Source organism: Caretta caretta, chromosome 26, assembly GCF_965140235.1.
Source record: "Caretta caretta isolate rCarCar2 chromosome 26, rCarCar1.hap1, whole genome shotgun sequence".
NCBI lineage: Eukaryota > Metazoa > Chordata > Testudines > Cheloniidae > Caretta > Caretta caretta.
In genome coordinates, this window is record NC_134231.1 from 11,123,198 (window position 1) to 11,148,585 (window position 25,388).

The window sequence follows — 25,388 nt, forward strand, 5'->3', positions numbered from 1 at the left end:
GTTTTCCGGTTTTTGCTTTCAATGAAAATATGAAAATTTTCTGCAAAACCAGAATTTTCTCTGTGTGAAAATTTCCATTTAGGTAAAAAAATATTGATGGGGAAATTTTGACTTTCTCTTTGCTGTTCCAGGGCCTCATTCCTGAGCATCCTTTGGGCCTGAGAGCCTTTTAGGAGGCCCAAGTCTTCACAGCCCTTTGATTTTTAGAAGAATAGTCATGTGAACATGTTCAACGGCATTCTAATTTTGGGAGCACACAAGGGGAGGATTCACAAAGTGTGTGAGGGAGGGGGGGATTAAGGATCGGACTGGCTGTTTTGTAATCAAGAGGCAGTTTTGTAATCTTATTCTTTCCTCTCTTCCCATGGCTGAGAGGACAGAATCCTTGCTGTGTTGTAGATTCTGAACACTTAACAGTGCTGGGTCTGAACCACCACTAGAAATCCAGACCCTGCCCTGAGAATTTGGGGTGTTCATATCCTGTATCCACTTCCAAGTTTTATGGCTTGATCCCGTATGGCTTTAGTCAGTAAGTGTGATGGCCAAAATCAAGAAAATCCAGAATAACAATGGGCAGAAGTGTGTGTGTGTAGGGGGGAGGAGAAAACTTGTAAGTGTCAAAACTGAAAGTCCAGATGCTGTCTGTTTTATATGAGCCATTTCATCTATCCCTAGTTTACAATAGCATTACCAGTTCCACTCCATCTAGCTTCCACAATGGCAGCAGTACAGTGAATTTGCTTTGCTAGTTTCCATAAGAACAAGGAGCAGCTGGGCATTGATTGTGCAGAGCTGTGGGAACGTGGCCCCACTAAGTGACTAATGAGGAAGATTCAGTACATTGAGAGAAGAGTGTTTCCATATATGTTCCTTGCTACTCTTTTCCCCTGACTAGAGTGACGGTTGAAGGGATTTCAGTTTTGTTTTTTTTAATTTTTTGCCCTGAGTTTGTAAGTTTCTGTTTTGAAACAACCTTCTGCTTCAAGAGCTGGGACTCAGAAGGAGAACCCTGAATCTGCACTACAGGGCAATTGGAAATATGGTCCTTACCTTGATGTTTGGACTTCAATTATTTTTGAAATATTGAAGATACTTAGCATTTTTCAGCCAAAATGATCAAAACACCTCCTAGAGACAGATAAGTTTCACTACCCCATTTTAGAGATGGGGAACCTGAGGCACAGAGGGGGCCGTGACTTGCCCCAAAGGAGTCAGTGGCAAATCTAGGAGAAGAAACTGCTTGTGCTGACTCCCACTCTGATATCCTAGCCAGTGGTCTATGGTGTGTCCCTTTTGAAGTTAGTGTTCAGGTTTTCTGAAACCCTTTTTCCGTTCCTAGGAGATATTCCATCTGTCTACCTACATAGCTGTCTCTCTGTGAGCCATACTTGCATGGTTCATATTACTGTAAAGAGCTCATGGGGTGATATTTGTCCTCACAACACCCCTGTAAGGCAGAGCAGTGCTATTATCCCCATTTTGCAGATAGGGAATTGAGGCATGGAGAGACAAAGTGATTTGCCCAAGGTCACCGGCAGAGCTGGGACTAGAACCCAGCTTTCTAGAATCCCAGACTGGCAACCTAACTGCTCGACCATCCTTCTTCTCCCAAGTATCTGTGAAGACTCTTCAATAATTTATCCCCATTTTCCTCTGGAGCAGACTGGAGAATACCGTCAGCACTGTCTCACAACAGCTGTGATATCTATCTCCCGATGATGTTAACTGTGACACACAATCTATATTTTAACCTGCCTCTCCTCCGTAATTGGCTGCCTTGGCCTCGGCTCGCTCTGTGGCCAGGCATTCCAGCAAACGTCCGAACGTCTTTTATGAAACTGTAATGCTGTCAGTCAGCTTTATGCTATTCAGTGCATTCTGCCCATTGAGAGATAAAATTCTAGCTTGCCAAGAGGAGGAACCAGTTGAAGTGAACGTAACCTCACTCCCAAACACTGTGACCTAGTAGTTAGACGGCTTGAAGAGGATTTCTTCCACCACTTTTGTTTGTTTGCTGTATCTATCTAAATGGGTATTTTTAAAAGCATCCATCGTCATAATATCTAAGCAGCTGCCAGAAGGGAATAACCTCTATTATCACAACAACTCAGGGGCCTACACATCTAACATCTCCTTCCAGTGCCCCTGTAATGCGAAGCCAAAGTCCTCTATTACCTAGAGACCTGGTATAGTGACCATAGAAATTGTCCCCTCCCAGCCAATATGCATCAACCCTGATCTGAAGAGAAGTCCCCTGCGGGCAAAGGGCGTAGCTCAGTCTCTCTCAGGTAGTCCTTGGCACCTTGTGCTATTTGCAGCTGATTATTTTGAGGCAGATACTAGGAACTGGGCCGAGATCCGTCAACTAGATTCTCACAGCCCTGGTCTGGATTTGATTTGGTAACCTAGAGATGAAAGGTCGCTCACCCCACTGCCTAGCCAAGGAGAAAAGCTAATACCCCTGAGCCAGCCACCTCCTTGTACTGGAAACTCAACAGATTCTGTCTGGGGTTCTTGGGCCAAATTCTCTACCAGTGTAATATTGGCACAGCTACTGTAGCTTTTAGCTGTGCTGACTTTTACCCAGAGAGGATTTGGCCTGTTGTTATTTTTAATGCAGCACTGCAGACCCAGCCTGCTCTTTTGATGTGTTTTTGTGACACTTGGCTGTAACAGGTTTAAAATATGAGTTAATTCAGAATATGTCTACACTGCGAAATTAGGTCGATTTTATAGAAGTCGATTTTTAGGAAGCGATTTTATACAGTCGATTTTGTGTGTCCCCACTAAGCGCATTAAGTCAGCGGAGTGCGTCCACAGTACCATGGCTAGCGTCGACTTTCGGAGCGGTGCACTGTTGGTAGCTATCCCACAGTTCCCGCAGTCTCTGTTGCCCATTGGAATTCTGGGTTGAGCGTCCAATGCCTGATGGGGCAAAAACATTGTCGCGGGTGGTTCTGGGTACGTGTCATCAGTCACCCCTCGCTCCCTCCGTGAAAGCAATGGCAGACAATCATTTTGCGCCCTTTTTCCTGGATTGCCCTCACAGACGCCATAGCATGGCAAGCATGGAGCCTGCTCAGATCACCGCTGCAGTTGTGAGCATTGTAAACACCTCACACATTATTCTGCAGTTTGTGCAGAACCTGCAAAAGCAGGCAAGGAGGTGACGATAGCGCGATCATGATAGTGATGAGGACATGGACACAGGCTTCTCTCAAAGCTCGGACCCAGCAGCTGTTCAATGCGAGAAGCCGCTGGGGATGGCGTAGCACTGATCAGAGGAGAGCAGAGCAGGATTTATAGCCTGCGGTAGGGGGCAGGAATCCCAATTTCCAATCTCAGGGGCTGCAGAAAGAGTTGTCTTTCCTGACTAGGTCTCAAAGAGCTGGACATTGTTATAGCAAGTCCCAGACCAAGGATTCAGCAGGGGCAGGTTGAGAGCCCTCCACTCCTGGGGAAATTTCACTCTGAGCCCCTAGTGCTATAGAAGAAACTGCAGGTGTTTTCTCACTCCTTTTTCCCCTCTGTCCCCTTCCCCGACTTTCTTTACCTCCCTTCTCCCCATCTCTTGCTCTCTGTAAGAATCCTACAAGGACCATGGTTAAAAAGTGAAAGGAAAAGTCAGTGAAACCAATATTCCAATTGTTATTGCTGCTTGCTGTGTGCTCCACCATATCTGTGAGGGTAAGGGGGAGACGTTTATGGCAGGGTGGGAGGTTGAGGCAAATCACCTGGCGGCCGATTACGCACAGCCAGACACCAGGGCAATTAGAAGAGCACAGCTGGGCGCGCTGCGCGTCAGAGAAGCTCTGAAAACCAGTTTCATGACTGGCCAGGCTACGGTACGGCAGTTCTGTTTGTCTCTCCTTGATGAGCTCGCCACGCTGGCCAAACAGGAAATGAAATTCAAAAGTTCCCGGGGCTTTTCCTGACTACCTGGCTAGTGCATCTGAGTTGAAAGTGTTGTCCAGAGTGGTCACAATGGAGCATTCTGGGATAGCTCCCGGAGGCCAATACTGTCGAATTGCGTCCACAGTACCTCAGATCTGGAACGACGATGTCAATTTTAGCGCTACTCCCCTTGCTGAGGTGGAGTACAGAAACCGGTTTTAAGAGCCCTTTAAGTCGACAAAACCACGTTGGTTGCGTGAACGGGTTTAGTTTTAATTCAACCTAACGCGGCTAAATTCGACATAATCGCGTACTGTAGACCAGGCCTCAGTTAGGGTTTAATGGGAACCAGATGGGGGCTGGGTAGCTCAGCTGTTTTGTTTGTTTGAAACCTCTCAGCATCTGATTATATCAGGCAAGACGCTTATTTTAAAGATAAGATGAAGCCAGCAGTTCCTAAAATCTTAGATCAGCCGAAATGAGACTCAAAACAAGATGGACAAGACTCACTGAGGTCATTAAAGCCATGGAGCTAATAGATTTCAGTATATATTTTATTGGGATTATACACAGAATCATGGAAATACAGGGCTGGAAGGGACATTGAGAGGTCATCAAGTCCAGCCCCCTGCTCTGAGGCAGGATCAAGTAAGACCATCTCCCTTGCTGCAGGTTAAGCCCATTACTTATTGGCGAGGGATGATGGTGAGGAGAGGTGAGAGAATCAACTTGTAATATTCATAGTTACAAGATGAAAAATAAAAAGGGAGAGAAGAGGAACATCTGCTAAAGTTGTGAGTGACCAGCTGAGCTGGACTGTGGTCAGCTGTACATCCACCAGCAGGATTTTTCTGCGGCTGGCAGGAACTGTTAGAAACACTTTCAGATTGTACGGGCTCAAATGGATTTATCCAGAGAGATTCTAATTACAATCCACACGAATTACCTGTGTTGTCATTCGTTCTTATTCTCCAGGATCGCCTGGATGTCCCAAACAAATTCAGTGGACTCATTGTTCAGGGCATTGTACATGCACATAGCAAGAGACAGTCCCTGCACCAAAGAGTTTACAAGCTGACTAGCCAGACAAAGAGTGTGAGGGAAAATAGAGGTGAAGTGACTTGCCCAAGGTCACACAGCTGGTTAGTAGCAGAGCCAGGGGTAGAACCTGTGTCTTCTGATGATTAGGCCAGCACTTGGTCAACAGGACCGAACAGCTCTTTACCTTAATGCAGCAGAGTGAGCTAGCCATGGCGTGGCACCAGTAACAAGGAAGGAGAAAACATCTCAGGATAGAGACGTGACATCCTGTTTCCATGCATGCAATTGGCATCAGAAGAGAGGCGAGAAACAACAGGAACAGGACCACGCATGTATGTGCTGGGTACCAGCAGGGAGTAAGGTTTATGGTCCGAACTGCACAGACCAGCATATCCACCAGTTCCTCATGCAATTCCTCCTGACTTTCTGTCTTCCTGCCTTCCCTCTTCCTCTGGCTGTGTCACACTCACTCACTCTCCACAGCTCCATGCGGCCTGGCCTCCCTTAGTGCAAGAGCCGTTTGCTCTGCAGCTTCTGTTTTCTAATCTGTGTCTGCCTGGTGGACTCACCATCTCGCTTTAAGCGTTTACTGAATACGTGTCTCTCTACCCCTGCCTAAGCCTCTCTCTCTGCCATGGCGTTGTTGAACTCTATAACGGCGTTGTTGAACTCTATGAGCAAACACCATACCGTGTAATGGGATCCAGGTTGTTTGAACAATGCTATAGGAAATGCAGCTGCCTTTCCCAAGACAGATTACGTGCGCATGGAGTTATGGTATTTAGCTTGGAGTAATGCACCACGTCAGGACAGGTTGTGGATAGAGTACCGTCCAGGGAATTAGAAAGCCAGGGGTTGGCCACTGGTCTGCTGTGAGACTTTGGGCAAGTCAGTCCCTCTCTCTCTGTTTGTCTGTGTAAGCTCTGTAGGGCACCTCTGTGTTTGTGCAGTGTCTTTGTTAATAATAAAACAATATATATGGAGGGGCCATGATAGCTGTACAGGACCATTATGGAAATATGGCATTCTGGAGTTCTTAAAGCTTTCTTCTAAGCTTCTTATATAGAGTATATGCTACCCCTCTGAGCCATCAGCTATTAGTGAAAGCAGATTCACCCAGTGGTAATACAATGCCTGCCAAGTTTCATCAGCAGCCTTTTTAAAGCATGTGTTTGTCATTTAAAATAAAATCCCAAGTATGACAGATGAACCCGTCGGAGTAAACATCCATCCTGATCCTTTCACTTTAGCTACAAATCATGCAGAATGTGACATCACAGCTCTACACTTTATCCATCCCCTTCCAAACATCCCCTAAATATCCTCGCAATGGCTTTGGGTTTCAGAGAGCGTGGCTCCCTATAAAAAGCAGGGAAATTATAGCATGATTTCATCATGGCTTTCATTACAGCATTAGCAAAACATTCATTTCTTACTTACAGGGTCTTTTAGTAGGCAATTTCTCTAGCTCCGAGAACACACCAGTGTCTCTCTTTCTGCATTCCTACCTCCCCACAAATGGGTTTCAAGTCAAAAAAGGGTCTGTTCTTGGAGGGCTATCCTAAGCAGTAGAATGGGAGGGAAAAAAATCAGCCAGGATAAACAAAGATCACTGTTTGGTAGATGGTGTGAAGATTTCCAAGGTATTTTCTTGACCCTCCCCGCCTTTTTTTTTTAATCTCTGCCTGGTGTCGAAGGAATAGCTGAAGAGTTAAAAGGCTCAAGATTGGCCAGTCTTAAACACTTCCCGAAGAAGCATCTAGGATGCAGCATAGAGCAGATGTTCCAGTGGGAGCCTGTTGCTTCAGGAGTCACTGCAGAGACTATTATTAGAATTTGAATTGTCGTAGCCCCACCCCCATTGTGCTAGGCACTATACAATAGATGATCCCTGGCCCCCAAACAATCCAATGGTCAAACAGGGAAACAATGGGTCCCATCAAGGCTGGATGATTCTCGGGAAGATACGCTTTAGGCAAGTGAAATAAATGAAGACTCAGGCACTAAGACCAAGATGCAAAGAAGTGATTAGTAGGGAGTTGAGACACGGTAAAGAGATCTGATCTTCAGAAAGTGCTGAGCTTTCAGGCCCCTTTGCATTGGGTCTCACTCAGAAATAGAGACACCCCAAATCATTTGAGAGTTATACGCTCTGTGAGACAGCGTTTTTTTTTCTGTTCCGCGTTTGTACAGTGCCTAGCATAATGGGGTCCTGATCCATGACCAGGGCTCCTAGACACCACTGCAATGCAAATAATAAACAGTAACCATCACTGGTTAGTTTTTAAAATCCTTGTCCTAGCTTTCATGCAGTCCCCATTCATTCTGTCTCTACATAGTTAGCTTCTAGCCCAAAGCTGGCCTGCTTCTGCACTGCATGGTTATATGAAAGTAGTTCTCACTTTTTTTTGGTGGCTCTGCTTGGTCATCTTGCTCCTTTATGTTCCATCAAAAAACCCATTCTGAGCTTCCTGTGAAATCCAGCATGTGTCTGGGATTTTTTTCACCCTAAGGTTACAGATTGAAAAGAGGGCTGGCTCAGTGGAAGGCAATTAGCAGAAGCTCACCAAAGTCGGGAGCAGAAAGGAATGGTCTCAAGTGAGGCTCAGTTGGTTTTACAGGCTAAATATTTACAGGTAAATATTCTTTGAGCCAGAGAAGTGTTAATTAAAGGTTAGAGAGTAGATTGCATGAGTTTAAGTGCTGGTGGAAGGTTCCTTATTGCATGAGGGTCTCTATGCAGAGAATAGATTTGCATGGGCTACAGCAAGAAAGTTTCCCATACACACACTGCCCTGGAAATGTACCCAGTGGTGAGCTGGAGCTGGTTCGCTCGAATCGGTTGTTAAATTTTGAAGCTGGTTTAGAACTGGTTGTTAAAGGGGTGGGCAAACTCTGACCCGCGGGCCACATGTGCCCCGCAGGACCGTCCTGTCCGGCCCATCTGAGCTGTAGGCTGGGGAGGCTCCCCTGAGAATCCGTTTTTAATTTTTACTCACCCGGTGGTGCTCCGGGTCTTCGGCGGCACTTCGGAGGCAGGTCCTTCAGTTCCGCCGAAGACCCGGAGCGAGTGAAGGACCTGCCGCTGAAATGCCACAGAAGCCCCGGAGCGAGTGAAGGAACCGGTTTTTCAGCTTCTGGCAGCTCATCACTGAATGTACCCCTCAGTTAAACGGTTGGTTAGTGTCCATATACCCATTGCACCTTGTCTTCTCTACCGAGACTGCCAACAAGGACATTGTGAACCATTGCACTGATTACTGTTTACATTTGTAAGCTCGTAAGCTCAGGAAATCTCTATTATTATATGTGGATATAGCATATAGCACAATGGGGCCTTTAGACTGTACTGTATTAAGAGAGAGTTCCTGACGTTAAAGAGCTTACAATCTATTCTAAATCAATGAAATGGAGGGTCAGAGAGGTGAAGTGACTTTCCCAAGGACCCACAGCTGGTCTGTGGCAGAGCCAGGCACAGAATTCAAGTCTTTTGTCTCCCATCTAATGCCCTGGCTACCTGATTACTCTACCATCAACGATTTTTCCATGTATATTGTGAACTGAGACAGGTCCGAGCCACAAAGCCCAAAGTTTGGGCCCGTCTCTCCCTGCAGAGGAATACAGCCCATTTTTCTGCAGCCTGCAAAGAGGAGCAGCATCGTTTCAAATGCATCCGGTACAGACAAACTGACTTGCAGATGAAAGGGGTTTTTGTTTTGTTTCCCAATGCAGTTTTCCAGGAAGGAGTCAGATGGCTGAAGTTATGCAAACCAAATGGATCTTCTTTTGTTTGGGGGGGGTTAAAGTTACTCATTTCTGTGGTGAAACAAAAACATTCTCCAAACAAAACAATCCCTCCCCATAGCTAAACCTGCCAGTTATGAGCTAGAGTAGGCCCTGGAGACTAGAAGATGGATAAACTTTCTAGAGGAGAGTAGATTTAATTTCGGGAGAAGAAATGGGAGTGGAGAGGAGAGAAACAAAATGCTTGTGAAATAGTCTCAGCAAAAGGCCTTGCAAAACGAAAGCAGCTTTAAATGCTGGAGAGCGCATGTTCTTTGCCTTTTACCCTGGTGTTTTAGAAGAAGAAAGTGGCCCATCTGGCTGACATGAGACCTCGTTCCGCTGTCACATGCATTGATGTGATTCATTAACTTCACTAGAGTTACTCCTGATTTACACTGGTATAAGTGAGAACAGAATCAGGCTCCTCAGGGTGTTTATAGTCCCAGGGCCTGATTCTCCTCTGTCTTGCCCCTTGTGGATCCCGGTTACGCCTGTGTGAGGTGGATGTGAAAGGTCACTATTGTGATCTGGTAGCATTGCTCACTCACTGCAATGATGAGAATGGCTGCATGAGATGCACAGCAGTGGAGAATCAGACCTATGGATTGTATACCACCTGCCGTCCAACTCTGATCTCCACTTGGCTTACACATGGCTTAAAGGATCTGTAGCCGGTGTTGAGGAATCCTCTGATGCTGCAAAGCCAGCCTCTATGCCAACCTCCTTCCATTCCACCCCCACATTCCCCCAAAGCAAGAAGGTTGTCAGTGTATTTCCCTATACCCTGGCAATTCCCTTGGGGCTATGGGCAGAGCAAGAGTGGCACCAATTAGCACCCGGTGGGCACGGGATCAGAGGAGAGTAACGGTGGCTTAAAACCAACTCTCATTTGCTGAGCCATGTGCACAAAATCCAGATGCCAAGATCTGACCCACCACTGAAAATAATGGAGCTCATTGAAATTTTTCTTTCACAACTTATTTTTGACAAAAATGGAAAATTGTTGGAAATGACCAATTTTGGCAATATTTCTGAGGTTTTTGTCAAAAAAAACCTGAAAACCTCTAAAACTTGTTGTTGTTGCACAAAGCCTCCCAACCCCTCCCCCCCCCGCTTTTTTAATGAAAATATGAAAACTTTTTAAAAAAATTTCATGAAAACTAACCTTTTTCCCCATTATTGTTGAAATTTTCCATGGGAATAAAAAGAAACATTTCCCAGCCGGCTTTGGAAAATCCTCTTTCAAGATGCTGCCATAGTAGGAAAACACATGAGGGTATCATATGTACTGGGTGGGTACCCATGGAACAATACTGCAAAATAATATGCATTTATCTTCAATAAGAAAAGCTGCCATCGAAATGTCAGGGAGAGAATTCTCTTCTGCTGCTATTTGCTTCCAGCCCCTGGAAGGTTTTATGTTGCTACGAGCAGGGCCATAAAAACCCTGTGATCAGTATCTGCCTCACCGTCTCAGAACTTCATGGGGTTGCAGCAAAATATGCTGTACTGTCTCATTTCCCAGTGAGCCCTGCTGAGCTTACCGCTGAGGAGAGGGCCATGGTTTCACAGAGGCCTCTGCTGTTGCTGTGGTTGGCCTGCACCGGGGGAAACAGCTGCAGAGTGACCCAGGAAAGTTTAAACGAGGTCAGAAGCTGCTGAAGAAAATCTTTCCTGGAAGTTCGCAGCACTCTGTTCAGCTTCAAAGTTTACCTCTTTCGGATGCTGGCACTTCAGTTCTTTGGGGCAAGGATCATCTTTTGGTTCTGTGTTTTGTACATCACCTAGCATGATGGACGAAAAGAGCAGGGGTCCTAGTCCATGACTAGGGCTCCTAGGAGCTCTGGTCATACAGCTAACAAATATTGATAGTTAATACAGAATTCCAACTTGCCCAAGATTCCCTAAAAACAGAGGGCCAGATTTTCAAAAGAGCTCAACTCCTACTTAGGATCCTACCTATTTTTTTTTTAGGGGTGTTCCACACCTACCAGGTGCTGTTGCTTTTAGTGAGAGGTGGTGTGGCCTAGAGGATAAAGCACTAGACTGGGACTCAGGAGCCCTGGATTCAGTTCCCAGACCTGCTGCGTGACCTTGGATAAGTCTCTGGCCCGCTCTGTGCCTCAGTTTTCCCATATGTAAGGTGGGGATAATGATACTGACCTCCTTTGTAGTACACTTTGAGATCTACTGATGAAAAGTGCTAGGTATTATTAATAGGAGTTGTTGGATGCTGACCACTTCTTAAAATCTGATCAAGAGAGGCCCTCAGATTGGAATGCATCCGATGAAGTGGGCTGTAGCTCATGAAAGCTTATGCTCAAATAAATTTGTTAGTCTCTAAGGTGCCACAAGTCCTCCTTTTTTTTTCTCAGATTACAGAATCTCACTGTTTTGCTTTCCCTTCATTAGATAACACAACAAGATGGCAGAACATCCATCTCCAGTACAAATTGCACTTAATGGAATGGAAACAGCACCTAAATCATTCTGTTCATGGGCATCCTAGTTCATTTACACGAGCTCTTTGACGTACAACCAGTTTGTTGTAAATTTTGAATGACAAATTGCCATGATTAAGAAACAACCAGCTATACAGAGAGAGAGAGATGTCCAGATAAGGCTAGGAAAACTGAGGCACAGATCATTTATATAATTTGCCAACGGTCAGACAGGTCCCAAACCAGCAAAATGTTCAAGCAGGTGGGTAACTTTATATATGTGAGTTCCACTGACCTCAATGGAACTATTCATGTGTTTAAAGTTATTCATCTGCATGGCTGCTTTGCTAAGATAAGGGCCACAGTTACTTATTGGTAGAATCAGGAACAGAAGCCAGATCTTCCTACTTCCAGTCCAAGGCTTTAACAGTAATACTAGAGATATTACAGTGATGAGCATGTTATGAATGCCTAGACAGATGCCTCCACACACTGACTGTTTTTTCTCTTGAGCCAGGAAATCAGTTCAGGTGAAATAGATTACCTGAATCTCATTCGAGCCTTAATCCTTTCTGAGGGTTGAAAAGTTGAAAAATTTAGACTGCCATTTCCAAAGGGTCCTAAGGGAGGTAGGAGTGTCCATGGGAGTTGGATGCCTAATTCCCATAAGGCTCCTTGAAAATCGCAATCTAAATTCCCTTACAACCTCTACCCATCCTGAGTTCGTCAGGGATTGGAAGCAGAACCAGCACAGTAATTCAAGAAAAGCTACTCCTGCAGTATTTCTGGTCCAGCTAAAACCAAGAAAGCACCTGGAATCTCAAGGTTTTGAGCCTACTTTTGGTGAGATTTTCTAAGCCAAAGTGGTTGGCATAATCACCTCTGAACATTTTGAGGTTTGCACATCTCTTAATTATGGGGCAGTTCAGAAGCCTACAATCCTTGATGGGCTGCAACCTCTACAGCTAGAGAATAATGAATTTTTCAGTAAATCCTAAAGTAAAGAAAAATTGTTTTGAACAAAATGTTTTGTTTGATCCAAAATGAAACGTTTCATTTCAAGTTTGAGCATTTTTAACACATTTGCATTCTTTTTTAATGCAATTGAAGGGAACTTCAAAAGAAAAAGTCATTTCAAAACAGAAAAATTGAAATATTTTGTTTTGAAAATGTCTACTTTTTCTGAATTTATTTGGTTTGTTTTTCAAAATGAACAGTTCAGCAAAACCGACACAAATTGGTGAAATGTTTGTTTCAGCAAATCTGCATTTTTTTGCTGAAAATTTTTTTGTTGAAAATTTCACCCGGTTCTAGTAACTGCATCATGCAATAGCAGAGAGAGCACTATATAAAGCGCACCTAGGCATGCATGCATGGGGCTCCTCTTAATTAACTGAGCCTCACAACACCCCAGAGGCAGGTAAGTATTATTATCCCTATTACACAGGTCGGTAAACTGAAGCACAGAAAGGAAAAATGGATTTGCTTAAGGTCATCACACCAAGTCAGCAGGGAACCAGTCATAGAATCCAGGCATCTTCAGTACAGTCTGACTGCTAGATTTCCACCCCTACTCCCAAGTGTTTATATATAGGTTTGGCAGAATTTGATTTTTTAAAAATAATTTTGAGAGACATCTATTTTTAATCTTCCTCTTATTTGTATCTATTTAAATTTTTACAGTTGTACAAAACTATGGACTTTAAGCAATTTTTTTTTCTATTTTTATCAACTTAAATTTTCATAGTTGTGGAAAATGAATGGGGCTGTCACCTGGGGGAGGATCAAGCAATAATTATGTAACGACAATTTGATGCTGATATTCAAAAATTAAGCTTGATAACCATTAAAACACAAATTCTCAACATCGTATGTCAAAATAAATATCTTTAAATTGAACTCTAAGAAGTTCTCAAGCACCATATTTCTTACTTTGTTTAACTCTCCATTTCAGCTATTATCAGTGGAAATATTTTCTCATCAGTTTGTATGTGTACAGTGAAACAGACATTTACTGATATTTACAGATAAAAATCTAATCCTTCAAAGCCTATTTATATGCCATGAGAGAGAATTAAGAGGTTGTAAACTTTAAGGTAATCCTAACTTTTAAATGGTTTCAGAGTAGCAGCCGTGTTAGTCTGTATTCACAAAAAGTAAAGGAGGACTTGTGGCACCTTAGAGACTAACAAATTTATTTGAGCATAAGCTTTCATGAGCTACAGCTCACTTCATCGGATGCATGCAGTGGAAAATACAGTGGGGAGATTTATATACACAGAGAACATGAAACAATGGGTGTTACCATACACACTGTAACAAGAGTGATCAGGTAAGGTGAGCTAACTTTTAAATGGTGCATTACCAAACTCCTCACACATCAGTCCACTTTCTCTCTTTCTTTCTCCAGATGAGAAACCTTTCGTAGTAGAAGATACCTATTTGCTCTGCCCAGCACCTGTATTACAAGAAGTTGGCATGTAAGTTCTTAGAGATACCCACCAGCATTTGAAATTGACTGATCCCATTTATTGCCTGAGGAAGAATAATTGATTTACCTGATTTTAACTATCATACATCCCTGTATTCACTATTAAACTGGGCCACAGTTACTTCCTAGCCCACAAATTCCATGCAGGAAAGCTGAACCAAAGTCTGTTGGTCATATATGGACATGGCAGGACTGACTAGATCTTGTTTTAATTGTAAAACAGTAGCCTTAGAAGCTCTCTCTGAAATTATCTCAATAGTGTAAAGCTAGATAGTGGGGTATTGAGCCTTCACTGCTCCTGTGACTCAAGATATGATCCAACAAAGGGATTTTGTGATCTTCAGCAGTTGGGAAAGAGTTAAAAAAGGGAAGAACTGGTCATAAAACAGAAGGGGCCCATCCTGCTGCCCTTTCTCACTTAGGGCCTGTTCCAGAGCCATTCAAGTCAACTGATTTGAATGATTTGACGTATGTGAAGATGGATGGCATGATTAGGCTCAAAGCATGGGAGACAATGCTGAATGAGTTTGGCTCTTACTGCCCATACTGCACAGCGGTAGAAATTCTGCAGTGCATCATCATTCCTCAGTTTTAAGAGACAACTTTATTACTGCAGCTGCTCAGTCACTGCATCCACTCAGTTCTTCCGCACGATGTTATACTAAATGTTATACTACCGGGAAGCATCGCAGCTGGAGCTGCGAGAAATCAGTCATCATCGGCAGACTCTGTGAATCTGGCCTGTTAATAGGTTTAAAAAAATGTGTGTTGCTTTTTGTGTCCCATTGCCTCTTCCCACCGCCTCTCCTATAGTAATGTCACCATAATGATAAGGCAGGCAGGTGCATTCCTAGCTTTCCACTGTATCCAAAGATTTTGTACTGCTGTCCACCACCAAGGTATCTGATCTGCTTTCACATGCATTGGATTGGCAATAGCAAGGTCCCTAGCAGAGTTCATGGAGTCATGCCTTCCTCTTCCTTCTGGGTTATAGGAATTCTGCTTGAGGAAGGCATTTCTGTTTTTCACTTTGCGTGGGAAGCAAGCAGAGGGGGGTTGATGATGTAAATGTCATTCTGGTTACGGTGGAAATGCGGTATGGTAGAAAGAGAGAGGTTTTTGCAACTTTCCCTAAAGACAGGCAGATTCTAGATTAGTCTAATCTCCTCTGGAAATTCATTCCACAGCAGGAACCCTTCACTAGAGAATGTTTTGTCCCCAGCTCTCATGTGCCTTGTTTTGGGCTTTGCAATCTGTACTCTGCAGTTCTTGACATATTCGTGACTTCCTCTTGTCGATGAACTGAGCTCTATTCACATGAGAGGGTCAGTGTTTTTCTATTCCCAATTGGAATAGAAAGTACAGAGCTCGAGGAAGATGGTGTAATTTTTAATCCAGTGTCAGTTAGTAGAGGGAAAACAGTTCTTTATATGGGAATGGAGAATACCCTATTGTTATGCTGGAGAGGGAGTTTGTATGTATGTTCTGACCCTAATAAACAGAACAGACGGTTGTTAACCCGAAGATACAGACACTTGATGACGAGTGAGATTAAGGAGAACAAGACTTGTCAGTAGCAGATAGGATCCTAGCAAACCTGGAAGCAGATAGTAGAGGTACCAGATAATACAGCCAATTAAGGAAAACATAGAGTAGCTCTGAAGCTGCTCTAAATTGTGCTAAGGCTAGGTTGGGCCTAGGGCTAAGGGAATGAAGAGGTGGCATTTTGCTCCCTTCTTTTCTCAGCGGTGTCACTTTTTTCTCCATATAATACATTGCACAGGTGGCTGAGTGCATTACAATATGGCAGCATGGGGCAGTGAGGATGGGAATTAGCCTATGTTTGAAACCTCAGGTACTGGCCAGAGCCTGATATCAGGATCCCCGATTCAAGCCGGGGCACGTGTCTGATGCAGCGTGGCAGATGGCTGTCCTGTTGTTGTTTTTTTGCAGGGAGGCAGCTCTTCAGGTCAGCATGAATGATGGCCTCAGTTTCATCTCAAGCTCCGTCATCATCTCCAGCACGCACTGTGTAAGTTTCAACATATGCGCATAAAAGGATTCTGTAGCAAAAGGGTTCTAAACCACAGATAAGCTGTGCTGGTACTTGAGGCTTGGGTGAGTGGCATGCTAAGGAGCCACCTCTCTGCCTTAGTGGTGAGCTCTTACGCATGGCCCTCCTGCACTGCCATTCCCCATGTGGTGTGCACCTTAACATGGGTTTGAAGCAAGCAGTTCATGCTCTGTCTGAGCATGTATGGGAGATGGTGAAGTGGTTTTGTGATATAGCAGAGGTGTCAGGATCTGGTTCGCCACTGCTTTGCTCCTTGCATAGTGAGTGCATATTGCACCAGTGGATCAGACATGTCCACTCACACCAATGATAGCTGTTTACACCCACTTTGCACAGATGCAAATGATGGCACAAGTTGCAAGGCAGTGGCAATCGGACCCTTTGTCTATGAATCGATATGCTCCTCCCCAAAAGTTTGGGGAGCTCTGCAGAAGTGCAGACTGCACTGACCCCATGTCCTTCTTTGCTAGCAATGCCTGAGTCACTGGTTCTCATCAGCCTCTTGCAGCAGCCGGAGCAAAGGAAAGCAACTTCTTATAGTTAATAAGACTGTTGTCTTGATGGGGATTTTACTTCTGCTAAAGTGTGACCATGAGGAAGGGAGGCTTCATGTTAGTAAGGATAAAGGAGATTTGGGAGGAATTTACTTTGTGCTCATGAAAACAGAAAATATTGGGAATCTTATGAGAATGTGGGATTCTGACTGAATAGGATGTGTACGATTGGGACCCATGTACATAGCATGTGAGATTCATAAATTTGGTCAAGGCTTTTGGCTGACCTGTATGGGATTAAGCTAGTAAAAGGGGGGTTCTGTTATATACTGTTGCTTTGAAATAAGCTGTTTTATTAAGGTAAGGTCACAATTATAGGGCACAATCCTACAAGGTGTTGAGCACCTCCAGCATGATTCTAAGCACCTGAGGTTACCATTGAAACCTGTGGGAGTTGAGACCCTCAGCACCTAGCAAAAGATATTCAGAATCTTTTGGGATCTAGCCCTAGATCTCCAAGCATCACTCATTGACACCCGTACTGATGCCATTTAAAACTTCATTCTTCATGCGGTTATGTGTTTCTGTCTGGCTTTCTCTACAAGGGTGAACTTCATCCCTGTTCAGAGAGAATAGCATAAAGCCTATGCCCTACTTATCATAGAATCATAGAATATCAAGGTTGGAAGGGACCTCAGGAGGTCATCTAGTCCAACCCCTGCTCAAAGCAGGACCAATCCCCAATTTTTGCCCCAGATCCCCAAATGACCCCCTCAAGGACCGAACCCACAACCCTGGGTTTAGCAGGCCAATGCTCAAACCACTGAGCTATCCCTCTCACCCCCCCATGCCTTGTGCTGGCTTTCTACACTGTCATAAATTTCATACAAAGGACCAATTCCTGCAGTCAGTATTCAGGCAAAACTTCCCTGGGAGTCTTGGCTGAGAAAGGACTGCAGGATTTGACTTGAAGACTTTTATGGCAGGACTCTTTCCCTGCCCCCTTCAAATCCGCCAAACAAAATTGCATCGTGTTTCTATGTGGAGCTAGTGAAAGGCCAAGTTATATAATATCCACATACCAAGACTATTCAGTTGTGGTCCATGAACACTGATGCACAGGCTAAGGGGGAAAATATCTCCTGTACCATTTCATCTGTCGCAACAACGACAAGATTGTCTGGAGACACCCGCATTGTCTACATGATTAAATGTCAGTTTTCAGAGCTGAGATGAAGGCTTATTTCTCTGCAGTTGACAAGGGCATCTTTATGCCTTGAGAGGGGGCTTTTTTTCAGCTGGAGTTGATATTTCAGTTCAAGTTCTCTTTGCTGCCATGGTGAAAGTAAGTGTGTGTGTGTGTGTGTGTGTGTGTGTGTGTGTGTGTGTGTGTGTGTGTGTGAGAGAGAGAGAGAGAGAGAGAATAAATTATGAGCAATTTTTCTGCTTTGCCTTTTGAAGCAAGATACGGTTATGATCAACACAGACAGCAAAATGCAGCTGTTTGATATTTGCAACGTGCCATTGGGGCAGATACTCAGTTGGTGTAAATTGTCTTAGCTCCAACAGCACTGTGACAATTTACACCAAAGGAAGATTGCCCCTATTGACTTCAGTGGAGCAGCTCACATATGAACTGTGAGAGCAGAACTTGGTTCACAGTTATTTCATTCATTTCCAAGCGGGGATGGACACTTGTTCTCACTTGCAACAATTAGGATAAAAGCAATGAGCTGTTGCTTTAGCTGAATGATGCTTCATGCAAGAAGCATGAGAACATTTAAAACACAGGATTTATAGGATACAACATTCTAATTTTTTAAAAAAATCTTCCTTTGAATTTCTGGTTTTCCACATGTTCTATATTGGGGAGGCTACTCAGCCAAGACATTCAGAGTAAGGTAAAAATCAGCAGATTCGGTATGTCTAGATATCAAGAGGAAAACATAAATTATTTAAATCTGCTTGTTCATTCTATAAATGTGTGTATAGCAGTATAGATTTCAGAGACTCATAGATGGAGTATGGGTCATATGGCACTGCACAAGTGTATAGTACAGTATATTTTTGTATCTCTGCCTGTTCTAAGTGACCCAAATTTGATCCTAAGTATGGAGTTTTCATCACTTAACTGGGACACAGTTGGATAGAACTCATTGTAGGGACCTTTTCACTGATAACGCCCACAAAACAATTAGGGGAAGTATTTCCAAGCAATAGGCTGCGTAATGGTGATCATTTCATCTACACCAGGTGCACAGAAAATGTTTCCTTCAGTTTGAAAGCTTTTGCTGGTTCTGGCAGTAACCTGGGGACAGCCACCTTTTCAAAAATACCAGCTAATCTTCAGCACCCCTGAGTCTGAGAATCCAACCTGTGAAACCCGAAGCCTGTTTTCCAGAAATGCTGAGGAACCTGAGTGCCAATTCCGATCAATTCCAGCACCCCTGAAAATTTAGTTTGCATGGGGTGTGTCAAGCATGGCGTTCAAACTCAGTGACCTGCTTTGGAAATGTGGTTGTAAACGGCTCTTAAATTGTTTGGAAAGTTTCTCTTGGAGAAGAGAGGGGTTTATTTATTGTCTGTGTTTAAATAGCACCCTGCAACAGGGTTCATGACCCGCCCCTCTTCCTGGGGCCTGCTTGCTGCCCCCAATAAGGCTCAGAGAGGTTGTACAACACCCCTGTCTTTATTTACTTAAGGTTATCCCACCAGTGTTTATCTAAGAAAAGCTTTACAGGATTAGTCTCCTCCTTTACAGGCAGAGTCAGCCTTCAGCTAGGAGGCCTCCAGTTCCCTTCCTGACTGATTTCTCCCTGGCTGCCCCCCGCCTTCTGCCTCCCTCCCAGCCTTTATAACTCTTGGCTGGTCAGGCCAGCGGGTATTGCCAATCCTCAAACCGGCATCAGGCCTTTTCCATCAGCCCCAATCTGTTTCCCCTGATTGGAGCTGACGGGGCAGGGGCTAATTAGGTGCTTTTGCATCAGCACCATGCTCCACACCCACTGTAAAGAAAGCTAAAACAAGGTCTCCAATCTTGCAAATGCTTACATACATGCATAACTTCAGGCAATTGATGAATACTTGCACTGGCTTCAAGCTTGAAAGATACGCACATGTATGTTTGCAGAATCAGGGCCAAAGCCAGTAAAATTTGGAAAGCTGCAGCAGGAGGTGACAGCACAGTGCAGAGAGAGCTTCTCTCCTCACTTTGCAAAGAAACTTTGAAGGGGAGGGAGGGGAATAGGTCGTTTGTAAATCTTTCCTCCATGGCATGTCAGTGAAGCTCTTTGCAGACGGCATGCAAAAACGGCCCTAGATCTGGAACGATGTCCTGAACGTACCACAAATTCCCCCTGTCTGTGCATCTCCCACCCGGATCGCATATAACGACAGCTCACTGTTTGGCACTTGTGCAAACGCCTTAACTCTCAGAACCATTGCTCACGAGAAGCTGCGGTTTGTTGGGAGAATGAGTCAGCAAACAGAGATTTCATTGAGAAAGTGGTGCCCATACGAGTGTTTCCATATTTCTTGAGGTTTGGGGACTGGCCTCCAGAAGATGAAAGTGGGTGGCACCATGCTATGTGAAACTTCTAAGGAGCCAGAATGTGTGTATGCTTCTTTAAAATATATGTGTTTGCCCAAGTCTTGAGAATCAGCAAATGGAGCATGGTGCAGCTGTCTCATTTCCCAGTCCAGCGTGACTTGTGAACTGCGAAGTTTGAAATTCTATCAGTAGCTCAAGAAATCATAGTAACACTCCTTCTGGCTGGAGACAGGTTCTAGCCGGAAGTTCAGATCCAGATTTCAAGCAGTCTGAAGGTCAGGAGTGTTTGGATGCAGGGAGCTTTGTTCTGTTCTGAAGGCTGGGACCATTTGTAAACATGGAGTTGGGTTCAGCATTTCCTCCACCCACCTGAGTACCATAGTTGAGGCCATATAGATGTAGGCCCCGCATTAATTACTGAAAATTAAACATCCAGTCAGTCACACGAGAAGCATTATCTAGGGTTTCACAGATGTCTACACTGCAGCTGGGAGTGAGTTGTGGGTAGAGAGACTCGCGTTCGTTTAGCTTGACCTAGTGGGCTAAAAATAGCCGTGTGGACGTTGCGGCTCTGGTAGACGCTTGGGCTAGCCGCCGAATCCAGGCCCACCCAGCCCCATGGGTTTGAATTCAGGTGGCTAGCCCGAAACTCTTCTGGAGCCCCAGTGTCCACCCTGCTATTTTTAGCGCACTAGCTCCCGGGATGCAAGTATGTGGGAGGCGCTCTGCCAGGTGCAGTGTCGGCATATCCCCAGAAAACAATTAGCATTAGCTCTCTTTATAGCAAGCATTTGTCCAACGGACTGGCCAACATCCAACTCCCATTAAAGTCAATGGAAAGATTCACTGTTGGATCAGGCCCACAGGGACGAGAGGGGAAGAGCTTATGAAGAAAGATTGGAATAATGTATTATAACATGGCAAAATGACCTCTGAGCAAGGAGACACGACTGCAAGTCTGTAAAGAGCGTAGACATCAGAGAGGGGAGTGAATGTCTGAGGCTGTCGCCTGTAGGTATAACTTTCAAAGGGAATATTTATATTCAGAAATCTTCCTATAAGTGAGATTCTTAGCTATGGAGTAGTCTCCCAAAGGAGATAGTTAGGACATTTAAAATGTCCATGGCAGAAAACCCTGGAGAATAGCATATTAAGGAACAAACCTGCAAATAAAGGGACTGAATACTGTAATGGGCTTTACTACCTCTTCCTTACACGATTCTACAACATAGCAACAAATTCTTACAACACATTCTCATGGCTTGGAGACCTTCAAGATAGACTCTGTCATTTCCCCCATAACTCTTGTATGAAACATCCTTCTTCCAAGACTATCTAAAGTCCATCAATGGAGGGAAAGGCATTTTTATAAAACTCAGAACTATCTAATCATTTTGAGAAATCAGACATTTTGATTTTAAAAAAGGAATATTTCTTCTGCTGACATTTCTTTTCCATTGTTTGACCAGCAATCTCTCTCTCTCTCAGGGGAGATTTTCAAAGACATCAAGGGAAATTATGGGTCCAACTCCATGGGAGTTCTCCTCAATAAGTTACAAAGGTCTCAAAGGAACATGCTTTGGTTTAAATCTACAATTGGCATTTGGATCATTCCCTAATTATTTTTCAACAAGACGTTCTCTTTCTCTCTCCTGTGGAGTTCTGTGCTGTTTGAACAAAATTGCCTTGCACATCTCACTCTATTTGAACAGTATCCAGTCCTATAATGCCAATTTAAACTCTCTCCCCATTGAGCAATGTCAGTCAGACAGAACCCACTAATCTGGGATTTTCAAAGGGGGCTATGGGAGTTAGGCACCCAAGTCCCATTGACTTTGAATGGGGAGGGGGTGCCTAAGTCCCATAGACTCTTTGGAAAATGCCAATTGATGGGCCTGATCCTGAGTTATGCTAATGTCCCTTTGTACCATTTTAAGACCCTCTATGCTGCCACAGTGGTATAAAGAGACATTATCAGGTCAGAGTTGCCTGGTGCTTCTAGAGCCCAACATTAAATGTGCTACTGTAACTTCTTATGAGACTCATTCATCAAAGATACATTTCTTTTCTTGGAATATACACCGCTAAAACTTTTGTCGAAACTCTCCATCCAGAGCATTAGCTCTGAATCTTTCAGGGAATCCAACCCACGACACCCAAGGATTAACTGGTCTTAACATTTCATCGATAATGCTACAACCCTTCTCAAAGAAGAGAAATGAACAGCTCCTAAGGGGAGAACTCACACTCACATAAACCTGCACTTGCAGCAACCAATTACCTAAAATATACAAGGCATCATAAAATCTCCCTGACTCCTAAATCATTGATGCATTGATTAATGCGGTCATCAGATCACTAACTGAGTCTGTCGGCGCCATCACTCCTGCCTGACAAGGCTTTTATAACACCCCATTGCCTGAAATCCTGGGCCAGGTTCTCAGCTGGACAAAACTGGTGCAGTTTCACTGATGTCAGTGGAGCTAAGCTAATTTAACAGTTTAGGGTCTGCCTTCTGTGTCCAGCATCTAAAGACTCCTAGAGAATAGAGACAGACAAATCTATCAATCCCTGCACTCTATCAGTCTATCTGTCTGTCTGTCCCCCAGCCCTGCAATCTCTCTAGATATATAACATTTTATCAAACAATGAGAATACTAGATCCAGGCTAAAGTTTTCAAAAGCATTTAATGTCTAGGAGCCTGAGTCCCATTTTCAGCAGGGATTTGGAGCCAGATTTTCAAAGGTATTTTAACACCTAAAGATGCAGATAGACTCCTAACTGCCACTGATTCCAATGGGAGTTAGGAGTCTGACTTGCTTAGGCATTTTTTAAAATCTTACTCTGCGCCTTTCCCCATTTTTAGGCCCTGAAAATCTGGCTCTTAGCCACTTAGGGTTCAGATTCTCAAATGTATTGAGGCACCTTATTCCTTATTCAGCAGGAGTTGATTTAAATGGGAGTTAGGCACCTAAATGACCAGATCACTTTGGAAGCGGCTCCTGAAGCTATGTCTATGGGTGTGACTCCCCTGCTAGTGTACATATAGAATATCAGGGTTGGAAGGGACCTCAGGAGGTCATCTAGTCCAACCCCCTGCTCAAAGCAGGACCAATCCCCAATTTTTGCCCCAGATCCCTAAATGGCCCCCTCAAGGATTGAACTGACAACCCTGAGTTTAGCAGGCCAATGCTCAAACCACTGAGCTCTTCCTCCCCCATACTCACGCTAGCTCTTCTCAAGCTAGCACAAGCATACATGTCCGGGCAGCCACAGTGGCACGAGCAGTGACGTGCAGGCATGGCTGAGCCAGGCTGACTACATACCTACCGCTTTCAGGTGGGTTTGTACCTGGCATGGCTCCACTGTGCCTCCCTACGGCTACTTGTGCGACTGTGGCCACACTGCTGTTTACACTCGTGACAACTGCATGAGAGCGAGTGTGAGCCCGTGTGCACGAGCAGGGGGATCACACCCCTAACTCACAGTGTGGACGTAGCCCTCGGGAAATATATGTGAGTGTACATGTAACATGTATGGAACATTTCACCAGACTGCGGTGCCATTCGCTAGCTCTAATATTCTCACTATTTGATAAAAACATTTGTTTTGAAAAGCCACGATGTTTCAGCTGATGGCTTTAATCAAACACATGAACACCTCATTCCAAATTACAATTATTTAATATTTGTACTGCAGTAGAACCCACTGCAAATCCCAAATCAGGATGAGGAGTCCTCATTGTGCTAGGGGCTGTACAAAAGAAACAGTCCTTCCCCCAAAAGAGCCTGTGAATTAAAGGCGAGATTGTGAATCCCTTACTCCCAACAATCAACGGCTACTCACACCAGTAGTTCCATTAAAGTAACTTGTAGGATTAAGTATCAGGGAGTAGCCGTGTTAGTCTGTATCCACAAAAACAATAAGGAGTCCGGTGGCACCTTAAAGGCTAACAGATTTATTTGGGCATTAGCTTTCGTGGGTAAAAACCCACTACCCACAAAAGCTTATGCCCAAATAAATCTGTTAGTCTTAAAGATGCCACCTGACTCCTTGTTGTTTTTGTAGGATTAAATAACTGCTCATCACTGTTTGTGTTCAGGGTTGACAATCTGACCCTAATGAAAGACTAGGCTCACTGAGTGGCTTTAACAGACAAACAGAGGGAAGAGGAAGGTAACTGCAATGAAACACATGAATTAACAACCTGTACAATTTGCAGAAATTGTGTTTCTAAATGTCAATAAACAACAAATATCAGCTGTATCGGTAAAACCTGTGAGCCCCTTGCTTAGCTATTATAACTGCATAGGTTTAGGTTAATTTGACTTGCTTTTGTTTGCATTGATTCTATTCGTTCACTCTTCAAGGGGAAAAAATGTAACCAGTGCTTCCTTTTGGATTTTATCTGATCCTGTAAAGAAAACAGAAACCCTAACAAACTTAGCCTTCAAACACTTAATACAAAAAAAAAAACCCCTCTTTTTATTTCTTTTTTTAATATACTCAGACTCCGTTTTTGCAAAAGTGGAAAATTTTGACATTCCGGGGAAGGAGATGTTGATGTTGAAGTGATGTTGAAAAATCCAGGCCAAACCAGTTTCCAGCAAGGTGCTGGCAGCACAGGCAAACCTCGGCAGCCCTCTAGGCAGCATATTCAGCATAACTGCCCAGGAGCTCACTGAGACTCAGGGAGTTCTGTTTATTTGATTTGTTACATCATGTTAAAAAAATCATAGTTTTGTAGATTTTTAAATCCAGAATGGACCATTTGATCATCCAGTCCAATCTCCTGTATAATATAGAATATAGCATTTCACCCAGCTACTCCTCTATGGATCCCAGTCACCTGTGTTTGACTAAAGCATCTCTTCAAGAAAGGCATCCAGTCCTGATCTGAAGACATCAAAAGATGGAGACTCCACCACTTCCCTTGGTCGGTTGTTCCAATGGATAATTATTGGTTTCAGAGTAGCAGCCGTGTTAATCTGTATTCACAAAAAGAAAAGGAGTACTAGTGGCACCTTAGAGACTAACCAATTTATCTGAGCATAAGCTTTCGTGAGCTACAGCTCACTTCATCGGATGCATCCGATGAAGTGAGCTGTAGCTCACGAAAGCTTATGCTCAGATAAATTGGTTAGTCTCTAAGGTGCCACTAGTACTCCTTTTCTTTTTGGATAATTATTGGCACTGTTACAAATTTGAGTCTTGTTTTGAATTTGTCTGGCTTCAACTTCCAGCTATTAGATCTTGTTATATCTCTCTCCTGTTAGGTTTGCACACGAAAGCGTTTATTGCCCACAGTGTGTCATTAGCATCCGATCTTGCTCCTGTTGAAGTCAATGGTAAAACTCCCATTGTGTTCCTTCGGAATGGGCACTTACAGCTGGATTTACCATTGCATATAGTCATTTGCACCAGTGCAAAAGGGGGTGTAAAATGCCACCATTCTGGTTTGCTAGAGCTTTGCTCTTGTGCATGGCAATGGTAAATAAGGCTCTTCGTGAGGAAGTGTGGTCCAGTGAGGCAGGGCCCCCTGCCGGCCTGTAGGGAATAGATAGGCCCCTGCAGAAATCCCCAGGTTAGCGGGGAGAGGATGATTTGATGTGCTGT

General features: G+C 44.0%; 1 protein-coding gene across 2 annotated transcripts in view; it reads left to right on the forward strand.

The window, feature by feature from the left end:
- The window catches only part of ANTXR1 (ANTXR cell adhesion molecule 1), a 221,186-nt gene that overhangs the window by 52,755 nt on the left and 143,043 nt on the right, over positions 1–25,388 (forward strand). For both annotated transcript variants that reach the window (XM_048829199.2, XM_048829198.2), the window contains exons 11-12: positions 13,573–13,642; positions 15,607–15,685. In XM_048829199.2, the coding sequence (XP_048685156.1) occupies positions 13,573–13,642; positions 15,607–15,685 (149 nt within the window). The remainder of the gene's footprint in view (positions 1–13,572; positions 13,643–15,606; positions 15,686–25,388) is intronic.